The sequence below is a fragment of the Pongo pygmaeus genome, chromosome 10 (genome assembly GCF_028885625.2).
Source record: "Pongo pygmaeus isolate AG05252 chromosome 10, NHGRI_mPonPyg2-v2.0_pri, whole genome shotgun sequence".
Classification (NCBI taxonomy): Eukaryota; Metazoa; Chordata; class Mammalia; order Primates; family Hominidae; genus Pongo; species Pongo pygmaeus.
Genome location: NC_072383.2, coordinates 4,801,706 through 4,828,555, shown reverse-complemented (window position 1 = coordinate 4,828,555; position 26,850 = coordinate 4,801,706). Strand labels below are relative to the sequence as shown.

Below are 26,850 nucleotides of genomic sequence, written 5' to 3'. Positions count from 1 at the left end.
ATCTACCGAGTTCTTCTTTGCCCTAATGGTGAAGATGACTCTGCACTGTTCCTTATCCTCCTCCTTTCTGAAACAGGGACCCTAAGCAGCTCCAGGTACTGAGTCCTGAGTCCTGAGTCTTCTGCACTCACCTGCATGCCTCCCTTCTTCAACCTGTTCCTCCTCCCACTTTCCTCTAGTTCCTGCACCAGGCCCCAATCTCCAACCTCCCCTTCCCCTCCCTCCCACCCACCCCTAGACCAGGCCCCTTTTTGTTTTTATATTCTCTTTCTGAATCAGAGAAAATCTGCAGCCTTCCCTCCCCCAAGTAGAGCAAGACTAGCCTGTGGCTGGAAAAAAGCTCTGAGTCGTGAGCCGCAGTCATTATTTTACTTTAACTTGTCATGTCCCTTCTTCCGAATGATCCCTATTCATCACTCTCTGCAGCCTGCCCCTCAGCCTGCACACATGTGGCAGCGGCTCTCCTCTAAACCATTCTTGGACATCTTCAGAGAAGGACCTGCCTCCTAGGCCACCATTGGAGCCCCCTCCCCACCAGCCCCCAGCCTTCTAATCGCAGAGTTCATTACAAAGCCTATTGCAGCTCTCAACAACTGGGCGCTTAATGGAGATGGATCTGTCCCCCGGGATGGCTCTAAAAGCAGCACACATCAGTTAATAGTTTCTTCCTGCTGTTTTTTCCAAGGCAGGGATTGAACTGGTGAAAGGGAAAAGAAATAATCTCCTTAATATGTCTTTGGAAAGTAAATACTTGTTCAAATAAAATCATCATCCCTGGAACATACAGGAAGGGAGGCAGAATTTCCTCCATTCCTATTTATGATCTCATCACCTGGGGTATGGAGAGGGACAGGGAACGCCAAGTAGATTGAGAAGCCTGAGGACCCAAACATTTGGGGTAGGCAAAAACTTACGTGATTATAAAACATAGGCATTAGCAGTCCCCCTACTCTGTGTTCTATTGATTTGCATACTCAGTTGCACAAGCACGTGAATTAGTCTGGGCCTTTCTCTAAGGCCAAATTCTACTTAATGCTCTTTTAGGGGACCTATCTTGCCCTACTTATTTCTCTAAATTATCTTGTCTGATTTAATTCACCCCTCTTCCCCTTTTATCAGTCCTGATTCCACTCCCATTATAATCCTCAATGCAAGGGGGAATTAGTGTGCACAAGTTGGGGATGGCAGAGGGAGGAGGGAAGCAATTAGGAAAAGCAGCAGCAGAGGAGGATAAGCAAGGCAGAGGACCCACCGGCAGAGCTGGGAGGCCGCGATGCATCTGTCAGACAGAGCTTTTTCAAAGGGTGCCAAGGGCTAATGGACTATATTTTCTTCTGAAGTATTTTTTACTGATACTAATGGGCTATTTCTTACTGAGTACTTTTTCCTGATACACTCTAAAAGAAAACATTGAAGAGAACTGCCCTCACAACCCACAATTTCCATTTCCTCCCTGAAGCATTTGTTGTTCTCTGAGGCACTCTTTGCAAGGCGCACACACACAAACACACACACACGTACACACACAACACATGGAATACTTATGGCATACTAGGTGCTGCTCTAAGTTAGCACCTACTTATCTAATTTAATTCTAAAAACAATTTTATTTTTATAGTTGGAGAGTTGGCCAGACTGACCAGTTTTTCTGTAAACAATTTCCTTTTCTTCCTGGACACATAGCTGAACTACATTTCCCAGCTGCCCTTGCAATTAATTAGGTGCAGTCATGTGAGTGAGTTCTGCACAGTGGATTGAGAGCAAAAGGGATGTGGGTCATTCTTGAGCTGGCCCATAAAACTACACAAACTTTAATATTCTGTCTCCATTCCTCATTGTTTGGCCAAATGAGGAGGGCTCTGGGGACTGTGTCGGGTGAGGGGTTGAGAGAGTCACAGGTGGAGGGACCCCAAGTCCCTGAGCCATAGTTGGAGAAGAGCTATGCAGAAGAGCCACCTGACCAGGGGCACTCACCTTGTATTGTCACATCAGCAAGACATGCATTTTTATTTTGTTAAACTCTTAAAATTTTGGTTGCAATAGTCAGCGTACCCTGACTATTACAACCCCCATTCTATAGACTATGAAATTGAGACTCAAAGAATTTCTATGACTGCCCCTAAGGTCAAATAGCTATTAAATGGCAGAGCTGGGATTCACAGCCAGATTTTCTGGCTAAAACCATTGCTTTTGTCACCATACCACAGCTGTTTCATAACTGCTTCTGCTATTGCTTTCAAGGAAGCAAAAAATCTGCTGAGACACGCAGTCATTTTATACAAATGCATTTGCAGTTCATTGAGGCTGTCCTAATTAGTACCTTAATGAAGATGGCCCTGGGGGAAAAGAGACCTAAAGCAGGGAGGTAATCAGGGCCAGATCCTGGACATAATATGGGAAGAGATGCTGCAAAGTCACCCTGAAGGACCTCAAAGCAGCCTTAGCCAACAGGGGCAATACAGGCTTAGGGAGATTGGCAGCAAGGGTAAAAAATGGGTATAGTGTGTTCACATTAGAAAAAGGTAGACTGAGTATCTCTTCTGGCAGGAAGAAAGTCATGAAAATGCAATAAAGAATCTTTGGAAAGCCATTATGCGCAGCCAGCACACTAGCCCACCATCACTCCTCTGTTAGAAATCCTTGTCATTTCCCAGTGGCTATAGCATAAAATCCACCTCCTTAACTTGCAAACAAGGTTAATCATGATCTTCTACTCTTACCTATCGAGTTTCAACTCCTTCTTAAGGAGGGCAGAGGTAGAGTGTGAAAAGAGTACATTATGCTGCAGCAATTTGAACTATCTTAAGTCCCACAGCACACCATGCTATCCAGGTCTTTGCAAATACTGCTCCCTCTGCATAGCCCTCCATCCCCAGTCCCAGCCTCCATAAAGATGAGGTCAGGTGCCATCCCATTCTCTGGTCTGGAATTGATGCCCCTCCTCAGTAACCCCATGGTCTCCTCTGCACATCTACATTATATTGCTGGTCAAACGCATTGCAATTGTTCATTCTCGCCTCCTACCGGACTAGGTACTGTGCATCCTTCATATCCCAGCACTTCAAAAGCACATGGAACACAGTAGGAGCTCAATAAATGCTATATGGGTTTGTGGCTAGATGGTTGAATAAACAGAATCCTGAAGAAAAATTACTTGGCAATGTGATAGGTAATAGGCTCTCCCAAAAATGTCCATATATTACTCCCTGGAACTAGATTGTGTTAAATGTAAAAAGGGAATTAAGGTTGCTGACCTGCTGATCTTAAGACAGGGAGATGACCCTGGATTATCCAGATGGCTGCAATGTACTCACAGTAATTCATAAAAGATGGAAAAGGGAGGCCAAACAGTCAGTGTCAGAATGATGACATGTAAGAAAGATTTGACAAGCCACTACTGACTTTAAAGATGGAAGAAGGCCGCAAGCACAGAAAGGCAGGCAGCCTCTATAGGCAGGAAAAGGCAAGAGCAAACAAAATAAAACAACACAAATTCTCTCCTAGGCCTTCCAGAAAGATGTCAGCCCTGCATGCCAAGAAGTTTCAGAAGAGAAAACCACTAGTCATTCATCCACATTAATTGGACATCTATGTGCAGACAGCTGTGCTAGGGCCTGGAGGGATACAGAGCTGTATCAGAACAAATCCTGACCTTGAGGTCTATCCTTCCAGGAAATCTGGAGTCTAGAGGGGTGCAGCAGGTAATGACCTGAAACTAAAAGATATTAGAAAGCATTGAAAGAGGGAGGCAGGGAAATGTAGGAAAGAACTGTAACTTGAACAGGTGGCTGAGCAGGTGTGTCTCTTGACAAACACAAGCATAGGGAAATGCTGAAGTAGGCCACTTTCCACGTGACAGCAACAGGGGCCTCTGAAGGCAACCATCCTGTGTGGGCTCCAGATCAGGCTGTCCCAGGAAACCAGAACTCACTACATATGGAAAAGAGCTTCCCAGTGACAAATCTACAGAAGACAAGGGAATGAGACTTAGAGCATGCTAAATCCAGAAGTCACTCTTGTCATTACACAGATGTCATTACACAGATGAAAGAATCAACACACGGAGAGAGGAAACTACCTTTGTTTTGAAGCCATAGTCTTCACACAACCGCACATCCTCAGCCCTTGATGCAATCTCTACGGTAGTAGTCATTACAGGTGTCATAGCTAGTGTGTGTGGCCACCTGATTCCCATTGTACTGCCTATTTCTTGAGGCAGGGGATAATCTCACCTATTTTTTAAAATTCTCCTGAACAGTGATTAATACATGGTAATTAAAAAATAAATATTTGTTGAATAAATCAATGTAAGATCCAGAGAGGGAAAATCAAATAACAAGAGAATTTTCACATCATGGTACCAGGTGAGGCCGGAGAATAGGGAATTAGGGTAACCAAGGGTTAAGGCATAAGCAAAAGAACAGCAGGTGCAGCCAGTTCTAAGCAAGATTAGGCAACATACAGGCCACATCCTCACTCCTGTGATATCAAGGCAGAAGTCTCCACTTCAGCCTCTGATTGGTCAGGGGCCAATCTTTCATAGGGTGTAACCAATTGGAAGCCTCTAAGGGTACCTGGGGTGTTACCCAAATCCTTTAACTTAATAAAAACCCTAAACAACATTGTAATCGGGGCTCTTGAGCCACTTTCTTGAGACTGCTCCCACTCTGTGGAGTGTACTTTCACTTCAATAAATCTGTGCTTTTGTTGCTTCTTTCATTGCTTCGTTCTTTTGGTGCTTTGTTTGTGCATTTTGTTCAATTCTTTGCTCAATGTACCAAGAACCTGAAAAACTCACAATCAAGACTTTCCATCCAGTAACATAGGAAAAAGGGATTAGTAGTGATTTTTCTTCAATAAATATTTATTACTTTATCATCTAAGATAAAGTTATGTTTATTTTTTATTTTTTTAAAGGCAGGGTCTTATCATGTTGCCCAGGTTGGTCTTGAACTGCTGGGCTCAAGCAATCCACTGGCTTCAGCCTCCCAAAGTGCTGGGACTACAGGCGTGAGCCACCATGCCCAGCAAAGAAAGATATGTTTTAATGAAAGTGATTGAAAGGTATGTTTTTCTGTTTCTTTCAAAGCATATTATGCTTCCATCTACCTTCTTTATCAGATCAGCTGATCCCTCTGCTGTGCTGAGAAGCTGAGGGCAAGCTCTGCTCCACACAGAACCCGGCCTAAAAGATATTCACCCACACCATTGCTCTGCAGAGTTATCCTCTAAATTCCGTACTAGAAACTTTTATCTTTCGGCAGGTAACTTGTCTATATCCATAAATATGGACTAGTGAATAACGCTGGATTTCTAAAAAAGAAAATACTAAATTGAAAAATCAGACTGGGCATGAGTCATGCCTGTAATCCCAGCACTTTGGAAGGCCAGGGTGGGAAAATTGCTTGAGGCCAGAAGTTTGAGATCAGCCTGGGCAACACAGCAAGACCCTGCCTCTACAAAAATTAAAAAAATAAAAAAATTAGCTGAATGTGGCGGCACATGTCTGCAGTCCCAGCTACTCAGGAGGCTGAGGCAGGAGTTTGAGGTTACAGTGAGCCAGTGAGCTACGATTGTGTCACTGCACTCCACCCAGGGTGGCAGACTGAGACCTTGTCTCAAAAAAAAAAAAAAAAAGGCCGGGCGCGGTCGCTCACGCCTATGGTCCCAGCACTTTGGGAGGCTGAGGCGGGCAGATCACGAGGTCAGGAGATCAAGACTATCCTGGCTAACATGGTGAAACCCCGTCTCTACCAAAAAAATACAAAAAATTAGCCGGGCGTGGTGGCTGGCGCCTGTAGTCCCAGCTATTCCGGAGGCTGAGGCAGGAGAATGGCGTGAACCTGGGAGGCAGAGCTTGCAATGAGCTGAGATCACGCCACTGCACTCCAGCCTGGGCCACAGAGCGAGACTCCTTCTCAAAAAAGAAAAAAAAAAGCTATAACTGCATATATAAAGGATGGTCCTAATTTCATGAAATATATAAATATGTTCAGACACATAGGTTCAAATACAAAATATGAAAGTGAACAAAATTTAGTATTATTACATCCAAACAGTAAGATTACACATGGTTTTACTTATTTATTTTGTGTTTATGTGTTTTGGAAATTTCTACAATACAATGAATGTGGGGTTACTTTTACAGTGAGAAATAAAACAAGTAATATTCATTCATTTCTCTACGCACTCCTTAGGGAGAAGGCAGAATAGAAAACACTTCCACTGGCTGCTGTGTTTACCTGTATGCCCCACAGGGTCTCTGTCCCAGGATTCACCCTCTGTCTTCTTTGCTCTTTCATTCCATCCAGGCAAATTCATTTTGGGCTCCCTTTGCTCCCAGTTCCACATCTCTATTTGCTCATAGCCACATCCCTGGAACAGCTCAGGCCTCTCGAACAGGCAGTGTCCACTTTTCACTCACCTCCTTAAACCCCCTCAATGGGAGCCTTCTCCACATCTCCTGCCACCCCTTCCAGCCCCATCCTTGATTCCCAGGGGTCCTGCTTTCTTTTATGTATCGTTCAACTTGATTCTGCCAAGTGTGAGATGAGAAAGAATGAAAATTAGGACTGTAGGTGGGAAGAAGGGAAAAAAAGAAAGAAACCCATAAAATTCAAAGGAAGCACGACTAAATCGGCAGAACTTTGGTATATTTAAGCCAGGCATCCTGCAGCTATAAAGTCTCGAAAGACAACAGAAAGGAGTTCACAGCGTCTTTTTTTTTCTCTTTTCTTTGACCCTGGTAGTAGGAGGCAGGTGACTCCGTGTCTGAAAGAGAGTAAACAGGATGCTCCTTGTGTGAGGACGCCTACTTTCCAAGGACAAACACCACCACAAGGTCCCCTCCAGACAGGAGGGAGAACACCTAGCCTCCAGGCAAGCAAAGATGCCTCTTTCCTGTCTCCAAAGCCACATCTGTGGAGAGCGTATTTACCTTGGTCTTTCGTATTGTCTGACTTGTGGGTTTAATTAAACTTTCTATCTGGCTATGTGTCTTTTACCACACTTGAAAAAAAAAAATCCCAGCTGTGGCTTTAGAACTGACTTGCACACCCAGTCTAGAGGCTCATTTATAAACACAAATATCAGGGGTCTGATGACAGAGTTAAAGGTATTACTGATTAGAATAACGTTATAAGAGAATCTCTGTTTCTCTATAAAGTTTTCTTTTTTTAAACTTGGGATGTTTGTCTCTCTTCTTGTTGCTATTTCAGGGAAAAGAACTGCCAAATGGAGTTTTTCCATCTTTGACTTAAAAAGGGGTGTGGGGGGGTAGAAGCTCGTCCTTCTTATAACATGAGTGCCAACAGTTGGCCTGGAATCAGCGTTCACAGCCAGATTTTCAAATTCCAGTAACCAGGAGTCCGTAATGAAAAGACACCCACAAACGTCTCTCTCTGAGGCCTCTGGCCAGGAGACATGGGGACCTTTGATCCTGTCTGGAGCCAAGAGACCCTAAGGATGGAGTGGAGACAGGCAGAATGCTGCCAAGAACTCGGCTGGGTGTGCTTTCCCAAAGCACGTCTGAGGTAAAGTCTGTCTGTCCCTGGATTTGCCAGACCACTCCACACCAGGGCCAAAGGCGAGCTGGATTGCAGAACAGGGACCTGTTTGTTGTACCACATTGCTTTCAGGGAGCAACTGGCCAGCAGGTCTATTTGCCCAACCTCAGCCACCCTGCCACAGGCATTTTGGCTGCTCTCTGAAGAACCTCCCTTCCTTGCCTTTTGGGTGGAAGTGGCCCTGAATTGCTGTTATTTTTCCAAACTCCTCTGTGCACAAACAAGATGTTTGGAAAACCTCAGATGGCCACGGATCTGCTGTGTTTGCCACCGACTGTCACTTGCAGGGCAGCACTGGACAGCATCAGCGGATGTGCTTCTGCCCGGCTCTAGACCTTGCCTCAATCACCAAATCCCACCCCTACCTCCACCCCACCACCTCTCCCTCTCTTTTTAAGAGAACTTGGCTACAGGGAGTTCAGACTAGTAGGGGTGAGGTAGATGAGATGCCGTCAGTAATTTTTAGGGTGTTTCTTATCAGAGTTGTAAGGAATCCTCCCTGTTCCCAAAGGGTTCAAGGAAGAGAGGGGGAATCCCATAGGTGGGAATCTGACTCTCCTGACAGAGCTCTTCTCAAGATCCTAAGAGCTGGGGTAGGCTCCAAAGAAGAACCCTATATGGAAAATTGTCTGTCCATGAATAAAGGTCCCCTGGGCAAAGTATTTCTGAGTAAAGACCCCCTGTTGCTTCCCTCTGACTGAACAGAAAGATGCACACAAGCAGATCAGCCCACAGATCAGTGGGCAGCCAGGGCCGGCTCCGCAGGAGTTAGGTGCATCCTGCACACAAAAGCCCTCCCCTGTGAGAGTGAGCAGAGGCAAGGAGAGCCTCCGGAACCCTGCTGCAGGGAGGAGAATGAGAGTAGCAGCAGCCACAGGCTCTTTTCCTGCCTCACTCAGCCACCGCTGCCCTGCCAATCCCCAGGCTTAGCTACAGACATGTTTACACTGATCCTTCCATCGCCAGAGGTTCCCATGGCTGTCCAGGGCCCCTGAGCCCACTGCAGCGGCTACTGGAGGCAAGTGTGGCTCCCGCCTACCCCATCCCTTTCCTCGCTCGTAAGCCCTGCTGTCCACTGACCCTGTGGCAGCTGCACCTCCAGCCACATCCATCCCATAGTGTCCTTCATCCCCCGAACTGTCTTTGCAGTTGCCACCCCTGTGGCCCCAAGCCAGTGCTTTCCTGCCCCCTCAGTCCACCTCCACTGTTCCCTATGCCATGCTGGGGAACTCAGGAGTGAGCGTTCTAGGCCAGGAAGGCAAACAAGGCCAGGCAGGTAGCCAGTCCCCAGGACAGCAGTCTGCCCAGGACCAGAGTTCCAGCCCTCTCTTTTGTGTGTGACCTAGTGTCTGGCTCCAGCTGGACAAGAGCAGCCCATATGAAACTGACAGAGCCCCAGGTTTTAAAAGCAGAGCACAACAGAGCATTTGTGCCGACAAAATCTGCACCACAGGATACATGGCACCTATCCCGTATCTGGGACCAAACTCTAGGCAAAGAGTTCCAGTGGACAGGGAAGGGACCCCATGATAAAGGTTGGGGTTGGGGGCTCCAGGAAGAAAGGGGTTCCACAGGTTATGATGCTAGAGTTGGAGCTACTCTTGGATTCCTTTTGTTGTCATTGTTGCTGCAATCTGCATTCTTAGATTTTCCCCTTTCCCCAGGGATCAGAGGAAGCTGGGAGGTACATGTTGCTCCACTCCATCTTGAGTGAACTCCATCTTTAACAGAACTCTCCTGCCCTGGAGAGAAGCTCTTGAAGATTATAAAGTCACTGGACTGATTGTTGGAGATTGTCACTGTGGTGACTGTGACCCAGTGAGGGCCCACTAGACACTGCGCCTGGGCTGCTGTCTACCCAGCCCTGCCTCTCACAGCCAAGCACCGCACATACACACACTGCGCCTGGGCTGCTGTCTACCCAGCCCTGCCTCTCACAGCCAAGCACCGCACATACACACACTGCGCCTGGGCTGCTGTCTACCCAGCCCTGCCTCTCACAGCCAAGCACCGCACATACACACACAGGCATGAGAAGGTCACAAAGGCTGTGGGGAAACTAATTGTTTCAAAAGCATTTTGAAACACTTGGTTTATTAAGAAATGTTTTCCATTTTTTATTAAAATACCTAAAAGCACCATATTTTTATTTAAAAAATACCTGGAAGATTCATGTCTGATTGTTTAATGGTGAACCCAGAGCAGTAAATTGAAGGAGACCGCCTGGTAGGTTTAAGAAATGTTAGGGTAGGATTTTCAACAATTCCCAACAGATAGTATCTTTGGGGCTCAGGAGTAAAAAAGTCAAAACTTTCAGGAATTTTCCAAATCATAAGTTACTCTTTAAGTATTTCTAAAATTAATTATACTCTTTACTCATTGTTTTAGATATCTAAAAGTTATTTCATAAATAAGAAATATTAAGTTCAATAACATTTATAAAAACTATGGTCTGTAGCAAATATTCAAACTCTGGGACTTTCCAGCAAACATTATTGTGTATATTCAGATAATGTAACATTCAGGTACCCTAGTAAGGCTAGCAGCATAGATAGAATCACAGGTTGAAACTGCCAGTTTAAGAACATATTTTGCTTCCAAAACTTGATATTTCTTAAATATCCTTCATAAGATTTGTATGAATATTTGCATAAAATATACCATGCATAAAAAATACTAATATGTATTTTATTTGCAACAATTACTCAAAATTACAAGCAGACAAATCACAAATACATTTATAACATGGCTATTGCTACATATAAGGATGTTAAACTGATTAGATCATGATTGCTTTTTTTTTTTCTTTGCACTCCTGTCCTGGTTTTCGAAAATATCAACCTTAGTCTTGGACTGTGTCTGTTTTCTGCTCTTGCGTTCCATTGGACACCAATGGTTTCATCAAACCAGTAACAGCTCTATGTCACTTGCAAAACTTTAATTCTCACAGGAGAATTATAAAGCTCTTTTCTGTTTTTCCTATTTTTCAACTGATTTTTCTATGAATTTGGGATTTGGAAAAACCAGAATTTCCTGAGCAATGCTAGGAAAGGATTCCCATATGGAAAACCTGGTCAAGATCCGCTGCAGACCCATCAGGAAGGCCCACAAGCAGGCTCTCTGGAAAGCAGAGTAGAGAGCTTGATGAGGGGGGAATAGCTGGGACTCAGGGGCTCCAGGACAAAGTCCTTGTGACAACAGTAAAGCACAAGCCCGTTTTCATCAATTTAGTCTCAGCTAGAAAATGCCCTGGAAGCAGAACAACCAGCCTCACTCAGCAGTTAATGAAGAACCTTCAAAGAGTGAAAGAAGGTTGACAACTTACTTTGAAAGGACAAGTCCTGACTTAGTCTTTGTGACTTGTAAGACAGAGAAGGAAAATACTAACATTAGGGAATGTTGACATATCTGGTTTCATTAGTTAAAGTTAAAACTATACCTACTTCTTATTTTGTTATATAAAGTTGATTTTCTTCCTAGTTTTTTTGTTTTGTTTTGTTTTGTTTTGTTTTTTGCTACGGAAGCCAAAGAGCTTTCTGGTGATATTGACAGATTTGGTTTTTATAGTTCCAACGAGATGGTAGATTTGGAATCTTCAGACATAAAATGTTTGTGGGAAAAAATTGTGTTTGTTAAAATTATAACTTTAAGTCATGAGCAGTCGATTTTATCCTTTAATCCTAGTGATAATTAACTCAACCTGACATTACAGACCCCACTCTATTTCATTTAATCTTTATAAAAGGACTTCACATATTTCTTTAAATTTGGAAAATTAGCTAAAAGGACATTTCCTATTGTTAAAATGTATTACATGTAAAATGAGGGAACTCTGTAAGAGATTAACTTTAAAATTCTAGAATGTCAATGCATTATGGCATGGCTCACAGCTCTGTACCCTTTAGGTCTTACACAGATGAGGAAGTTGCTCCCTCTGAAGAGAGAATTGGGATGCTCAAGCCTCGTGTAGGTGACGCTTAGGGCCTGGAGAAGAGAAACAACCAGGCACATGATGGCAGCGACCCCTGAGTCTCCAGGCCCTGCTCCCTTTGGAAAAGTGCCAGAATCCTAGGGAAGTAGAGGCTGCAATAAAGAGCGGGACAGATCTAAGCTGCATTCCTGGGATTTCTGTTTGAAGTTTGGCGTTGTAGGGAGAAGAACAAGCAAAGCTGCCTTGTAATTTTACTTTTGGATAGGTGGAATGACAAGAGGAACAAGCCTGTTACTTTAAGGTCAACAAGAGAAGAGCATTTTGTAACAGTAAACTGTGGTTCTTCAAGGCTGCCCTAGCGTGGCTTATTCCCATAAGGGGATAAATTGGGTATGGCCATCTGGAAATTGAGAGGTAATGTGGGATGGGGAGAAAATGGCCATTTGCAAGATGCCCCAGGGATTTTCACTTTCTGAGCCAAAGAAAGGGAATGAATGATGGGTCCACAGTTCCAGATATCCAACTCCTAGAATCAAACACAGACTTCTCTGTTGGAGTTTTGGTGACCTTCCATACTCCAGGGTCATCGACTAGTTTACTTGTCATATTAACTGTTATTTACAAGGTAATACTGACTTATAGTAGAGCTCCAATGTTCCCAAAAATCAGAGAGAGAGGGTCAATAAATAATTAACTTGGTTGCCAAGGGAACAGCTTCCTGAGTGGACTGAAGACAGCCGCTGAGACAACCTTCACATGTCCTTGCCAATGAAGGCTGGAAGTAGACAGTGACCAGATACGCATAATTCCATGTACATCTTAGGACAAGGAATGAATAGGTGGTTTTAGGGCCAAGGAAGCAAACCAATACTTTCTTTGTCATAACTAGCAGGCTACCCTCGAGAACAGAGCTGCTGGCGGAAGCTCAGGACCTCTGGGAAGCTGGGGAGCCTAAGCGGCCTTTTGTATCCTCACTGTAAGTGTGAGAGAATCACAGATTTCCCTCAAAGAATAAAGTACACCAAACTTGAATTAAGCTGCTATTGCTTATCATTGCAGTTAAAAGGGAAGAGATTTTTAGTGTCTATCTAGATAGGCATTGAGTTTGTTTAATTTTTTTTTTATTTTTAAACAATTCCAGATGTACAGAAAAGTTGCAAACATAGTACGAAGAATTCTTGTAAACAAACCTTTTACTGTTCATCCAGATTCACTTTTCCACATTTGCTTGATCATTCCCAGTTCCATCTGTCTGTCTATCTATCTATCTATCTATCTATCAATCTCCATCCATCCACTCCTCCATCGAATCTGTCTACTGCTCCATCCATTCATCCATCCATCATCTATCTATATAAAATCTCAGAGATAATGTCCCTTCACCTCAACTCCATCCAGTTACTATTTTGTAAAATAAAGAACATTCTATTATATAGCCAGAGTACAATGATCAAAATCAGGATACAATACTATTATCTAATCAACAAACCTTCTTCAACTTTCACCTATTGTCTACTGCTGTCCTTTACAATCAAAGGGGGAAAAAGCCCTCAGGTCTAGGATCTAATCCAGGATCACACATTACATTTAGTTATCTCATTAGTCTCCTTGAATCTGGAACACTTCCTCAGTCTTTGTCTTCCATGAGTTGACATTTTTGAAGCATACAGACCATTTCTTTTGAAGAACTTCCCTCAATTTGGGTTTGATTGATGTTTCCTCAAGATTATAGGTTCAGGTTCTGTATTTTGGCAGGAAAACCATAGAAGTGATATTGTGTTCTTCTTGCATTATATCAGGAGGCCCATGATATCCGTTTGTCCGACAACTGATGATGTTAACGCCAATCACTCAGTTAAAATTACCGTTATTTATTTTAATACTCAAATTGTCCCAGATTTGGCCAGTGGAAGCCCCTTCAACCTGACCATTGTGGTTTGTGACAGGTCCCCATAATTTTTTGAGCAGTTTATAACTTTCTAAAATAGAAAGATATCCCAGCCCCAGCCCTAAAATTAGCTATTTCTCCAAAGGCTTGTAATTCCTTTCACTGGAAAATATTTAGAAACAAGATCTGCATGCTGCATGTTAGGTGTGATCAATGTGTGTGTGCATGAGTGAGTGTGTATGTGTTCATTTACAATATGGAGATATAGTTAGGTTCACTTATTTTTGTTTATACTCCATTTTGGGTTTCTATCTTTATTGATTTTATATATTTATATTTTAAGCATTTGAAACATAACACGGTTCTAGAAGTCAAAACTATAGAAAATATACAGTTAGAGAAATGTCACTCTCCCTACATCCCTTCTATCCCATTCCTATTCCCAATTTTTTCTGCCCTATTTCCAACCACCACCACCTATTGTAACCAATCTCATTATTTTCTTATTTATTCTTCTTATGTTTTACTTTGCAGAAATGAACAGATGCAGGTATATTTTCCCCTTATTTCTTACCTAAAAGGTATATAGTATAGATACTATTTTTCTTTTCCCACTTAACAAAAGGTACTGGAAATCACCCCATATCAGTTCAGAGAAAGAGTCCTTGTTCTTTATCATAGCTGCATAGTACTCCATTATATGGAGGTATTCAATTATTCTCTGATGTTCAGCCACATCTTTTCTTTTTTCAACATTTCTCAGTTACAATGAATACTGCAAAGAGTCACTTTGTGAGTAAGTATTTTCTTATTTTTAAGGTAAATCTCTAGAGGTGGAATTACTGGCACAAATAGAAAATGTACATACAGTTTCTTTAGATATTGCTAAATATCCCCAGTTTGCCTTATGTATAAGATTGCCTGTTTCCCACAGCCCTTCCAAAAGAATGTGCTGTCCTACTTTTTAATTTTTACCAATTTAAGTGAAAAGTATCTCAATACAGTTTTAATTTGCATTTCTCTAACTACGAATGAGGTTAAACATCTTTTCATATGTTTAAGGGTATTGTGTCTTTTATCCAACTTTCTATTGGGTACATACTTTTTCAAAACTTTGCTATGAATTGCATTTTCCCTTCAATTTGCCAGGCAGAAGCTAGAAGTTATGCATTTGCTTAACATTCATCTTGTCCCTTTATTTTTTCGTAATAAAATCGTATCTGCAGTAGTTTTAGTTCTTGATATGGCAGCGTTCATAGTGAAATTTTAATCAAGCTGTCTATTTATAACCTGTACACTTTTAAAAGTTCATTTTTATAAGTTTCAACTGATTAAATCCTGTACCAAATTATCACTGTCCTGCTTGCCTAATGCCTAAAGAAAACCTAATGATTCTCCAAATCACTTCCAGGCAGCCCTGACATGGGACTAAGAGAGAAAAGCGGCCCTCTGAAGAAGGGGTTTTGGGAGCACGTGCTTGAAGGGTAATTCCACAACACACCACACACACAGAACCATCCTACCTACTCTCCCACCACGTGCCCCGTCCCACCAACCTCCAAGACCTTGCCAAAAATTGGCAGGCTGAGATGTATCTTCCCAACTCACCAACTAGCAGAAAATATTTATCCAGTGGACAGCCATAGAATCCCTGGTTTTAAGATTTTGCCTGCAATCTCTTCTTTGCCTCCAACAAGCAGTGCCCCTCTGATTCAAGCCTCATCTTCTCCATAATTTGCAAGAGTAGGAGGAGGGAATAGGTAATTAAGTCATTAAATGTTATGACCTACTAAGAGAAAGGCTCCGATGGCCCTGGATTTTCTTACCCTTCTCAACACACTGTCCCTTGGACAGCTGTGATGAGTCGAGGTGCCTTCTCTCCTCCCCTCAGCCTCCAGAATCTCTTTGGTGTGGGAGAGATTGATAATCCAAATAAAACTGCCATGGGAGGTTGAATGGAGGAATGTTTAAAAGTCACTTATCTATTTTCTGCATCTCTCGGGACAGTCCAGGCAGGAGGGAGAATTAGTGCTACCTGAAGAGCTGTCACGCTGCCGGCCTGAGAAGGGCCCAGCGTCTCACGTGGAATGGCCCCTGGCAGCCTGGGGAGTCCCCAAGCAGATGAGCTGGGGAGGAGGTGTGGGGCAGATGGCGACAGTAGCTGTCGGGAAGGAAGGCTAAACATCGTGGGCAGAAGTCAAAGATAAACTTCCATCCTCCTCCTTCTCTCCCCACGTAACAGCCAAAAGATGCTGGTTATTTCAAGGAGTTTCCAAGAATGGCATTTGATATATATCACGACCTTCCCAGGGAAGCTGGGGACGAGGCATCAGAGTTTCCTCTCCTCTCTCCAACAGAGACACCCCGGCACACGCATAGGCCCCACCTGAAGTCGCCATAAACAGACATACACATGCTTTCTTTCTCATTGAGAAAGAAGCTGGGAGTGTTAGGGGTAGAAGCCACTCCACTTGCAGGAATTGATGACCCAGATCCAGTGCCGTCTGAGGATCACTGGCTGTTGGTTTGACCCCAGTCTCTGACGGTGTGCTGGATTTCCCACACTTGCGTGGTACAGGTCTGGAGCACAAGCACGTGGCTACCCGAAAGATCCTTCTTCATCTCCAGACACCGCTTGGTATCCCTGTTTATGACAGCTCCTCCCTGGAGGGGAAGAGAGACAGAGCCACGGTGCCTGAAATGCCTCAGTAATTCATCATCTCTTCTAGCCCTGCTCTCCCTGCTGTGCTCAGCCACATTCTTGAGGGACCCCTCAATGCTCCACAAGTCATCCAGGGGAGAAAGGGAAGCAGAATGTAGGATGAAATCACCCCGTGCTTCCTCTACCAGCCCCATGGCCAACTGACCAACCAGCCCCATGACCAACCAGCCAATGTTGTGCTGGCTTCGTGTGATGCCCTCAGCCTCTCCTGAGATGGAAGCGTTGGGTCAGTACTGACTACCATGGAACGAAGGCATCTGTGAGAACCGTGGGCCTTCTCAACTTGGCCCTCCTCTCCACGTCCTCACCCCTGACCCCATGAGACCCATCAGGGTCACCTTCACCTTGTGCTTCTCTCCCTCTTCAGGGAAACTGTGTTGTGGGCCTGGAGCAGGAGCTACATTCAGGAATCTCAGCCTCTGAGGCAGCTTCCTGCCTCTCCTGTTGAGGAGACTTCGCCAAGGTTTATAACTGGGAACATGATAGGCTTTAGTGCTACAAAGTCAGGGTTGAATCCTTGCTCTACCACATACGAACCGTGTGGGCTTGGGCAAATTACCTAATCTCTCCAAGTCTCAATGGCAGTCTCATCTATAAAATGGGTTTAGAGTTAATATTGAGGTTAAAATTAGGGTTAATATTGATGGACCATCTTGGGCCTGTCACATGAAACATGCAACAAATCTTAGTTCATCTCTGCCACTCCCCCATTCTAATAGGAGAAGAGAAAGGAAGGGCCATCCTTCTCTTTGATCCTATGTGATTCCCACAACCTCCCTGAGCTTCTTCCCCCTTATCTTCATATCTCAGCAACTGACACTCCTGCCATCTGTCCAAACTACTATCTCTCCTGGTCCTGCCCTCTGCTCCTGGCCCTGCCCTCTGCTCCCGGCACTCTCTCTCCCACGTCCCTCTCCACCCTTTGCAGGACTCACATGATCTACATTACTTCCTGGGTCAGGCTCTTTCCTTTTTATGCCCTGCACTCTGCTATCATCCTCAGGGTGCATAACATTCATCCTGATGGCTAGTGAGAAACCCTGACCTCACTGTTCCCCTTCAGACAAACTGCCACCAAGTTCTTGAACACCAAGTGGGACTGACTGCAGCTGTAATATCTCCAAATTTCTGCTTCCTCTCTCACCATCACCTCCCTGCCTCTCATCTCTTCCAATCAAAAACTGCCTCCAACAGCCCTTGCTCCCCCAAAATTTGCCTGTCGCTGGACTCCCCCCAGCCCCAACCACCCTTTCCTCCTCTGGGCACCCAGCCAGCATTGGCCATTCAGGGCAACTCTTCAGATTCTAGAACTTCTCCTCCACCACCGCCACCACTCCTCTCTCTTTGCTTCCAGACCACAGAGCGCTTGTGGACAGGGTCTGCCAACTGAGCAGGCCTGGCTCAAAAACCTGCCCACAGCAGGCTGGCCCCAGAGCTCGGCTTACTCCTCAGGGTTCCTCTTCCAGGCCTCCTCAGCATGCTTTGTCTGTCAGCCCCCACCTGGCACTCACTTTAACTAAATGTCAAGAACACCACACTTCTATTCAACCTTCCCGTCCCCTGCAAGCCATCAGCAATCCTGAGGACACGGCCTCACAGATGATCTCAAAGGAGCAGCCCCATGCCCGCCTCACCCGCCAGCAGCCCCACTCTGTTCCCTGAGCCCCGGCCATCCTCGACGCTAGAGAAACACCCCTCCTAACATCCATCTTTTATTTCTCCCTCTTTGCAGATTCCTTTTCTACTGCCTTTAAACATGTCCAAATGTCACAATATTAGAAGGACAAAATAAACCCAGATCTTAACTCTACTATCCCTTTCAACAAACATTCAGTTTTTCTCTCCCTTTCAGAATCAAATTCCCAAGCAACGAGGCAATAGCACACAGTGTTTAAGATTCCGTGTTTGAGTGCTGGGCATTTACTTCACTGTGTAGCCCTCAGCAAATAATTGGACTCCTCAGTGCCCCAGTTACTTCATGGGTGAGATAGAGCTAGTGAGCATACTTCTGTTATGAGACTTACGTTTTATAAGAACTAAATGAGATAATGTTTAACCCAATGCATGGTGCAAAAATGTATTCAATAACTCTTGGTTATTATAATTTACTGGGACCTTTTAGACAAAGTCAGTGGTCTGTTTTCTATTTCCACTCAACTTCCACGTGACATGAGCTTTGACAGTGTTCCACACATCCTCTAGTTTCTTTCAAATTGTGTTCATCTGGATCTTAACACATTTTTGTTTTGGGTTTTTTTTGTTGTTGTTTGTTGGTTTTGTTTTTGCTTTTTTTTTTCCTTCTGAGACAAGAGTCTCGCTCTGTTGCCCAGGATAGAGTGCAGTGGCATGATCTTGGCTCATTGCAACCTCCGCCTCCCAGGTTCAGGTAATTCTCCTGCCTCAGCCTCCCAGGTGGTTGGGATTACAGGCGCCCACCACCACGACCAGCTAATTTTTGTATTTTTAGTAGAGACAGGATTTCACCATGTTGGCCAGGCTGGTCTCAAACTCCTGACCTCAGTTCGTGGTCTGCCCACCTCGGCCTCCCAAAGTGCTGGGGTTATAGGCATGAGCCACCGCGCCTGGCCATTTTGGTTTTTATTTTGGGGTGCTGCCTGTCAGAGTTTTTAAAAGGATTTTTGTTTTTCTTTTTCACTTTTACAAAAGTAATAGATGCTTCTTTTTTAACTTGGAAAATATATTTTAAAAATACATAAAATACTTTAAAATAAATGGTCAGGGCTCAGGGCACATGGGCTGCTGGCAGGTGAGGCGGGCATGCAGCAGCTCCTCTGAGATCATCCATGAGGTCATATCCTCAGGATCGCTGATGGCTTTCAGGGAAGGGGATGATTGACTAGAAGTGTATTTATAAAAAATATATTTTAAAATATTTTATATATAAAGTATATAAAAGCACTCATAACAAGATAACATTGTATATGTGGTCTTTACATCTTGCTTCTTTATATAAATTTAACATTCTATATACATCTTTTCCAATTTTATTAACTTTTTGAAATAGATTTCTTCAGAACATCATTTGAATGGCTATATAATATTCAGTTCAAGAGATGAGCAAAACCTACCCTACTGTTGGACATTTAATTTTTCCTTGTGTTTCACTGTGATAAGTATTAAGATATTTTCTACATTAATCCTGGCCTATGTTCTGTACTATTCTTTAAGTAAAGATATTGTCCTAAAAAAGAATCAGTGCCTTAAAAAGGATTGTAGTTAGTTTGGGTTCTGAGGAGTGTCTGGTTTTCCTACACGTGGGCAAGTTGCTTCTGGAGCGGTGCCAGTCTCCATGCTCACCAGCAGTGTGTGGGAGCACTCCGTCCCCACTTCCTCTTTCCCCACACTTCCAACCCCTCACCACGAGTGCTCTCCTCCTCCTCACTATTCCTCACTACTCCTCACAGAGACCCTCTTTGTATTGTGAGCTGTTGCTTCACCCCGAAGACGGATGACCTTCTCCAAATGCCCCCTTATTTCAGTGGCATCACTATCTTAATGCTGTGCTCCTCAAAGTCCATGTGTCTGACTAGCCCTTCTCTTCTTGAACTGGGTCCCCGCCCCAACTCTGGCTCTCTTGTGCGTCACAAGGGTCATAGCCTCCTCTGGTACACCCAAAGCACAGAATCATGGAATCAAAGAAAACGAAGGGATGATCTAGTCTCATCTCCCTCTCAATTTTGGAAAATTTCTTTGGTGACTTTTTAGTAAATTAATTTGTAAGTTGTGTCTACAAAGTAAAGTGAGAACCAGAAGAGCCCAACATTCAATCAAGTATCATTTTTCTATCCGAAAGAATTGTAGACCTAAGAGGTAAGATGGATGGAAAAGGATTAGATGGAGTGAACCCACTCAACACGAACTTAATATTAGGTAACACACCAGAAATTACATGATCACCTCCCTTTGCAATTTCTGTGGTTCTTGACATAGTGGCCATAGAAATGGACCCAGCCTGTATGTTAGAATGGTTGGCAGAATTTCCCTGGTTGTTCTGCCTTCCAGATCTCACAGCCAACCCAAATCTCTTTTCTGTCAGTAGCCTCAGTCAGCTGAGAAGGCGATCATCCAAAATTTTCTTGGCAAGGCAACCTTGAAAATGTTTGGAATGCATAATTATTTATTTAGTAACGGTAGGCTGTTATCATGAAAAGAAAAAACAGAAAAAAAAAGATATGAAAAAATGAGAATAAAATTTTATCTAAAAATATTATTTCTTTAGAATACATTGTATCTTTAATTCTTACGAGGTTTAGGATAAACTATAGCTATTAAGGGAATCAAATACATAGTACTTGCCAAAGATTCTGTGTATATTTACTATTTTTAAGTGCTTGTATCTAAGAAAATTGGCATCTTACAGATTAATCTTGTGATAGTAATTTTAAAATGTGTATTTGAGTAATTAAACTGGTGACTCGATGGTGAAATTTTACTGACTTTATAAACACTTCTGAAGCATTTAAGAGAACTTAAGAATTGAAAAATTTAAAGTCAGGTAATTGAAGTTCTTAAGAAAGGAAATTTAACATATTAAATTTGTAAATACAGCTCATCATGTTTAATGGAATTAAATTTATTAAATTAAAAAATCTTCTTTAAAGGGGATTGTCAAAACTTGTTAGGCTTATAGATAAAATAATAAAATTTGTAAGCCGAACTTAAAAGCTTAAAGAAAAACCATGATTCTTTGAACACTCCTTTGCACCGAGTACCATGCTAAATGCTTTACACACACTATCTCATTAAATGTTTTAATTTATAACTTGAATACAGTGAATATTAATTTTTTAAAACAAAGTAAACTTGTTGTAGTTTTCTTCACACGAACAAAAAAGGTATGATTAAGGACATCAATAACTCATATTTAGCACCCTAGGCTTGCCAGATGCTCAGACATGCTGTGCTTGGTGACTGCCATTGATGGAGAACTCACCACTATGCTCAGCAGCCTATTCTTCTGTAGGAAACCTGAAGCTGTAAGGCCTTAGTAAGTCCTCCCCTTGCTCCTACATTAAGTCAAAATCTGCCTCCTTAATCTTTATCTGTGGGTCTCAGTTCTGCCCTCCTGCGACATTAAACAAATCTGCTCCCTCTTCCTCACAAAGACAGCCATCAACTTTTCTCTATCCATAAGCCTAACAAGCCTTTCAAGTTAATATCTCCAGGCCTGCCAATCTTCCATTTTCTCTGCAACCATTTGTTGAGTGCCTGCCATGTTCTAGGGGTTGTGCCCGATGCTAGAGAAAAAACAGCAAACCCCAGGCCCTGCCCTCCAGCTCACAGCCAAATGATAAAAAGAAGCAAGTGAGCAGACAATTGCAAGAGATGGTGAGACCAGGGCTACAAAAGTGCCCCTGAGAGCACCTAGAGGAACCACCCAACTGACTCCTCTGGGGTCACGGAAAGCTTCCCAAGTGAGATGATGTCTAAGTCCAGGGGAACACTTTGTAGTTGGCCTGGTGAAGAAGTAGGAGGGGAGGGAATAATACCTGCAGAAAGGCCTAAGGTCAGAAGGAACCTGGATTTTCATTGAATTACATGTAGTTCCATAGAATTGGAGCTTAAAGTGAGACATCAGAGACTGAGAAGACATTATCCTCCTCCTTCTAATCAATATTGTCTAGTTGAGGGAAGCTTAATCTAGGATGCAGAAAACCTCTGAAACTGGAAGCAAATCTTGCACATAGGTTCATATGTATGTTTTCCTGGAGAGAGACTCCATAGCTATCAATGAATTCTCAAAGGGGTCATAAACTTTGAAAAGTTAGAAACTGTTGAACTAGATTGTCCATGTGGCACCTGAACCAAGCATAGTACCGCATTCAGAGACACAGTCACAGACAGAGCAGTAGCTCCCTCCAGGAGGCACTGCCCCTTCCTAACAAATTGGTCCAAGAGTGCAGAAGCGTTTGGAGTAACCCCATCCATTATAAATTCCCCATAGACTGTTGTCAGCCAAGACCCTCAAGTCGTCGTCACATGAATTCTGCCAGATTCCTCCACCCTGTCCTTCGTCATTTGATGTTGAAGTTAAAGGCAGAGCTTCTATATTAGCCTCTGTCAGATTTTGGCCTAGTATTCCACACCCTCTGATAATCATTAATAATAAATGGATCACAATGGCTAATGCGTACTGAACACTCTTCTGCTCCAGGCACCATGTGAAATGCTTTACACACACTACCTCATTGAATCCTCCCAAAAGTCGCATACAGAAGATATTATCATCTCCATCATTTTATAATGAGGAAACTGAGCTTCAGAGAGGGTAAGGAAATTGCTATACTGAGCTAGGACTTGTGCCCAAACTCTCAACTGTTCAGCTACAACAGACTCCAATATTTCTTCTCCTTAACCACCCCTGCCTTAGTCAAGAGACTCAGTGTTTCATACCCAGTTCCCTGTTTCCAATCTTTTCCCTACATGGGGCCACAAGAAGTAATTCTCCTAAAACATTAGCAAATCAAATCTGAACCTTTCATATACCTATCCTTTAAAAAACATGTAACTTGCCGAGCGCAGTGGCTCACGCCTGTAATCCCAGCGCTTTGGGAGGCTGAGTTGGGCAGATCATGAAGTCAGGAATTCAAGACCAGCCTGACCAACATGGTGAAATCCCGTCTCTACCAACAACACAAAAATTAACTGGGCATGATGGCACATGCCTGTAATCCCAGCTACTCGGGAGGCTGAGGCAGGAGAATTGCTTGAACCAGGACCTGGGAGGCGGAGATTGCAGTGAGCCGAGACTGCAATATTAGGTAACACACCAGAAATTACATGATCATCTCCCTTTGCAATTTTTGTGGTTCTTGACATAGTAGCCATAGAAATGGACCCAGCCTGTATGTTAGAATGGTTGGCAGAATTTCCCTGGATGTCCTGCCTTCCAGATCTCACAGCCAACCCAAATCTCTTTTCTGTCAGTAGCCTCAGTCAGCTGAGAAGCCACTGCACTCTAGCCTGGGCTACAGAGCAAGACTCAGTCTCAAAAAACAAAAACAAAAACAAAAAACCAACAAAAAAAACCCCACATAACTCACCGGTTTAAAATCCCAATATATATGCAGTCCATTCTTAGCTGCCTTGGAGCATGGTTCTAAGGTGGGCTTCTCCGCCTTGCCAGGGTCTGTCAGGCAGCGATCACTAGCACTGGCCTCTGCAATCAGTTGTCCCACATAGAGCTCCCCAGTTAGGTGATAGTAGACATTCTAAAAAAAAAAAAAAAAGGGCAGAGGGCTCGCCATAGGCATTGTCAGCCAGCAGGAGACCCCAGCCCGAGGGAGAGCAGGAAGAATGATCTTGGGGCCCCTAGACACCCAGTCACACCAGGAGCACTGAACCTTCCTGGACAACATGAAGCCACCTCTGCTTCCTTCTCCTTAGTCTCTCCTTGAATCCAGGGAGAAGGCCAGGCCTACGAGGGTTCCAACAGAATCATAGCTTACATGGATGAAGAAGCTTGTCTTTGAAGAAAAAACAAAACTGAACTCCACAATCTGTCACTGTAGCCCTCAGCTATGGGTTTGTTGTCAGAAAACCTTTCAAATTCCTGATCTAACACTATCTTGCTCAGTGAGCTTGGACAAGTAGGTTATTAATGTGTCTCCATTTTTTCAACTAAGTAGAAATGATATCTATTGAGCATGCCTCAAAAGGTTGCTATGAGGGCAGCATGCAAAGTAAGAAGATAGATGTGAATATTGTCTCTTAAAAAAAAAAAAAAAAGTCCCGGCCAGGCGCGGTGGCTCCTGCCTATAATCCCAGCACTTTGGGAGGCCAAGGCGGGCGGATCACGAGGTCAGGAGATCGAGACCATCCTGGCTAACATGGTGAAACCGTCTCTACTAAAAAAAAATACAAAAAATTAGCCAGGCATGGTGGCAGGTGCCTGTAGTCCCAGCTACTAGGGAGGCTGAGGCAGGAGAATGCCGTGAACCCGGAAGGCGGAGCTTGCAGTGAGCCGAGATCGCGCCACTGCACTCCAGCCTGGGCGACAGATCGAGACTCCGTCTCAAACAAAAAAAAAAAAAGAAAAAAAAAGTCCCCTGACTGCACCTTCCACATGGTGCCAGGGCCCTTCCATCCCTTGGAGGAGCATCTGCTCAGCCTCTATCCTCTCTAGCTCTGTTTCCTTCTCTATAGGAGATGCACAGGTGGTTTCACCTGTCCACTTTCCCAGGCTTTCCAGTAGCAGTGAGAAGATAGCGGGAGCAGTGGGAGGAGGGGAAAAGGAAGGGACCAGAGGTGATTGTCCATGCAAATATCACCATGGAGAATGAATGTGACAGAGCATAGCCTTTCTACCTATCCTCCCTGTAACTGAAATGGAACTACATTGCCATGGCTTTCTGAAGAAACTAAGACGTGCTCAGTTACAAGTGCAGGTCTGGGTTTCGCCCTTACCCAGGATGCTCCGCTCCTGCCTCCCCATCACGTATCATGGAGTCCAGACCCAGTAAAGGTTACCAGGGGCTGAGCCACGACAGACTTGCCCAGGCAGGGCCAGGAGGATTGTGGAAGATACCTGTGAACTGAATTCATGGCAGTAATACATGATGGGGGTGTTGCCTGGAATGGGTCCCTGATCCAAGCAGACATTTTCATCCAATAGGTTTTTCATCTGAAGGGACAAAACACACGGCAACACTGTTAGAAAGGGCAGAGAATGAGGCCCCATCCTTCCCAGGGCCTACATTTTCCCCAACACACCGAGGACACCAGGAACGACCAGCCACAAGGAGCAGAGGGCTGGGATCCTGGCAGGCATTTTCTAAGCACTGGGAAACAGACCAATGCCGAAGGGAGGCGCTGCTGTGCGGCCCACATCCTGGAAACACCCATCACCTCAGACCATCACCACACACACAGGGAGGGGCACCTCTGCAGAGTTCAGGTGGGCAAGGCCAATCGCTGCAGCTGGTGGAGAAACGGGGGCGGGGGCTGCAGGCAAGAGCTACAGTTTTCAAGGGGAGTAGAAGCAGAGAGAAGGAAAAGAGATGGGGATCGGGGAGCAAAGGGCAAAAGGAAACTGAGAGGGTTGAGGGCAAAGAGCTGAGGAAAAAGCAGAGGTAGGAAGGGCGTCTTGGGCAGGACAGGCAATCACAAGATTCAGGCTGCACTGTCTTTCACAGTCAAACATTTAAAATCCAAAGTGCAATTTCATAATACATACTCTTCCATAGCCCACGATGGTGTGGATTGGCTTCAAGAGTGGATAAACATTTTTCAGGTACCAGTCAAAAGTTTTACATTTCAGTTTTTCCCGGAGTGCCATTCTGGAAGAAATGTCTCCAAAATCTATTCCAGAGTCCTGTAAATAAAACGCCAAGTGTTTCTGTGCTTTGATTCATGAAAGCTCTGTTAAAGCGAACTAAATATGGCCTGAGAAGGACTCCATATTTCTACATGTGAGTCCTTGTGGACGAACTACAACCCAACTTAATAGATAGACAAGATTGAAACCCTAACTTAGGACTATGCACCTGTAACAATAGCTGGGTCTTGGCCAATCCTGGCAACCATATTGCAGCCACTCATCCATTGCCCAGTGTTCAAACTGTGTTCAAATAAAGCAAACACGGAGCTGTAACCAATCCAGCTGTTTCTGTACCTCACTTCCGATGACTGTACGTCACTTCCCTTTTTTTGGTCTATAAATCTTCTTCCACCACATGGCTGCGCTGGAATCTCTGAATCTGCTGTGATTCTGGGTGCTGCCCCATTTGCGAATCATTCATTGCTCAGTTAAACTCCTTTAAATTTAATTTGGCTGAAGTTTTTCTTTTAACAGCTCCTTCACTCCACCAGTGGGTATGGACCACGCATGATGGAACTGAGTATTTTTCTGATAGCCTGTGAAGTAACCTTGATATTTTATATTTCCAGAGAAAGTGGAAAAACCTTAAACCCTAGAAAATTCTGCTCTTTCAAATTCTGCTCTTTCAAGGCCTGCATAGTGGGGCCGCTCAGGTTTATTTCTCCTCATAAGCTTACGCAGATTTCTCCTGTTTGAGATGATATTTACATCAATAAAACCCAAGATACTCCTCATGATATGGCCAGAAAAGGCTTTTGGAAGGAAGACTCTAATACCAACATTTGGAGATTAAAAGAGACTTTTTTAGAAGTGATATTTGTGGGGAATCAATGTAAAATAATACTAAAGAGGCAAATTAGAAAAAGCAGAAACTACTTGTATATCTGCCTTCTTCCCAGAATTTTCCTTTGGGGCTCATTTCGGATCATCCCATGTAAAAATTTAGATCATCCTTTGATGGTTCAGTATTTTACAGACAACTCTTTGTACAGCTTGGGACAGTCAAAATATGACTGTGTAGAAATAAAAAAGTTAGGGATGTCCTGGAGGGTACTTGTTTTCCTATCATACCTTGGTAGACTGGGACATCAGAATCAACTCTTATCCATCTCTCTTCAAACAATGATCCAACTGTAAGAGGTTATTGGCAGCTTGGATTATGAAAGGAAGCATTTTGGTATCTCTAAATTATAAAGATGGCTCAGGAATTTCTGCACATTTTTACAGTCTCCAGACCTACTGATCCCAGTGTTAACCTGGCTCCTGACCCTAGGAGTCCTTCCAGACTTTCTCTTCTAGGTCCATCCACAGTTACCCACCATCCTGACTCCCTGGCTTTCTGGGGGCTACATTAGAACTCACTATGATGGAGGGATGAGTTTGTCAATGAGATGACTCCTCCCT

General features: G+C 43.9%; 1 protein-coding gene across 4 annotated transcripts in view; it reads right to left on the bottom strand.

Moving 5' to 3' along the window:
• The window catches only part of GALNT8 (polypeptide N-acetylgalactosaminyltransferase 8), an 87,987-nt gene that overhangs the window by 15,823 nt on the left and 45,314 nt on the right, over window positions 1-26,850 (bottom strand). Inside the window, exons 8-11 of one of the 4 annotated variants that reach the window (XM_054444716.1) lie at window positions 25,303-25,440; window positions 24,655-24,750; window positions 23,171-23,338; window positions 6,638-6,771 (exon numbers count right to left, since the gene is read on the bottom strand). In XM_054444716.1, the coding sequence (XP_054300691.1) occupies window positions 6,709-6,771; window positions 23,171-23,338; window positions 24,655-24,750; window positions 25,303-25,440 (465 nt within the window). In that variant the 3' untranslated portion in view covers window positions 6,638-6,708. Of the gene's footprint in view, window positions 1-6,637; window positions 6,772-10,829; window positions 16,049-23,170; window positions 23,339-24,654; window positions 24,751-25,302; window positions 25,441-26,850 lie in introns of those variants that run through there. The other 3 variants (XM_054444715.2, XM_054444717.2, XM_054444714.1) reach the window with 3 other exon arrangements.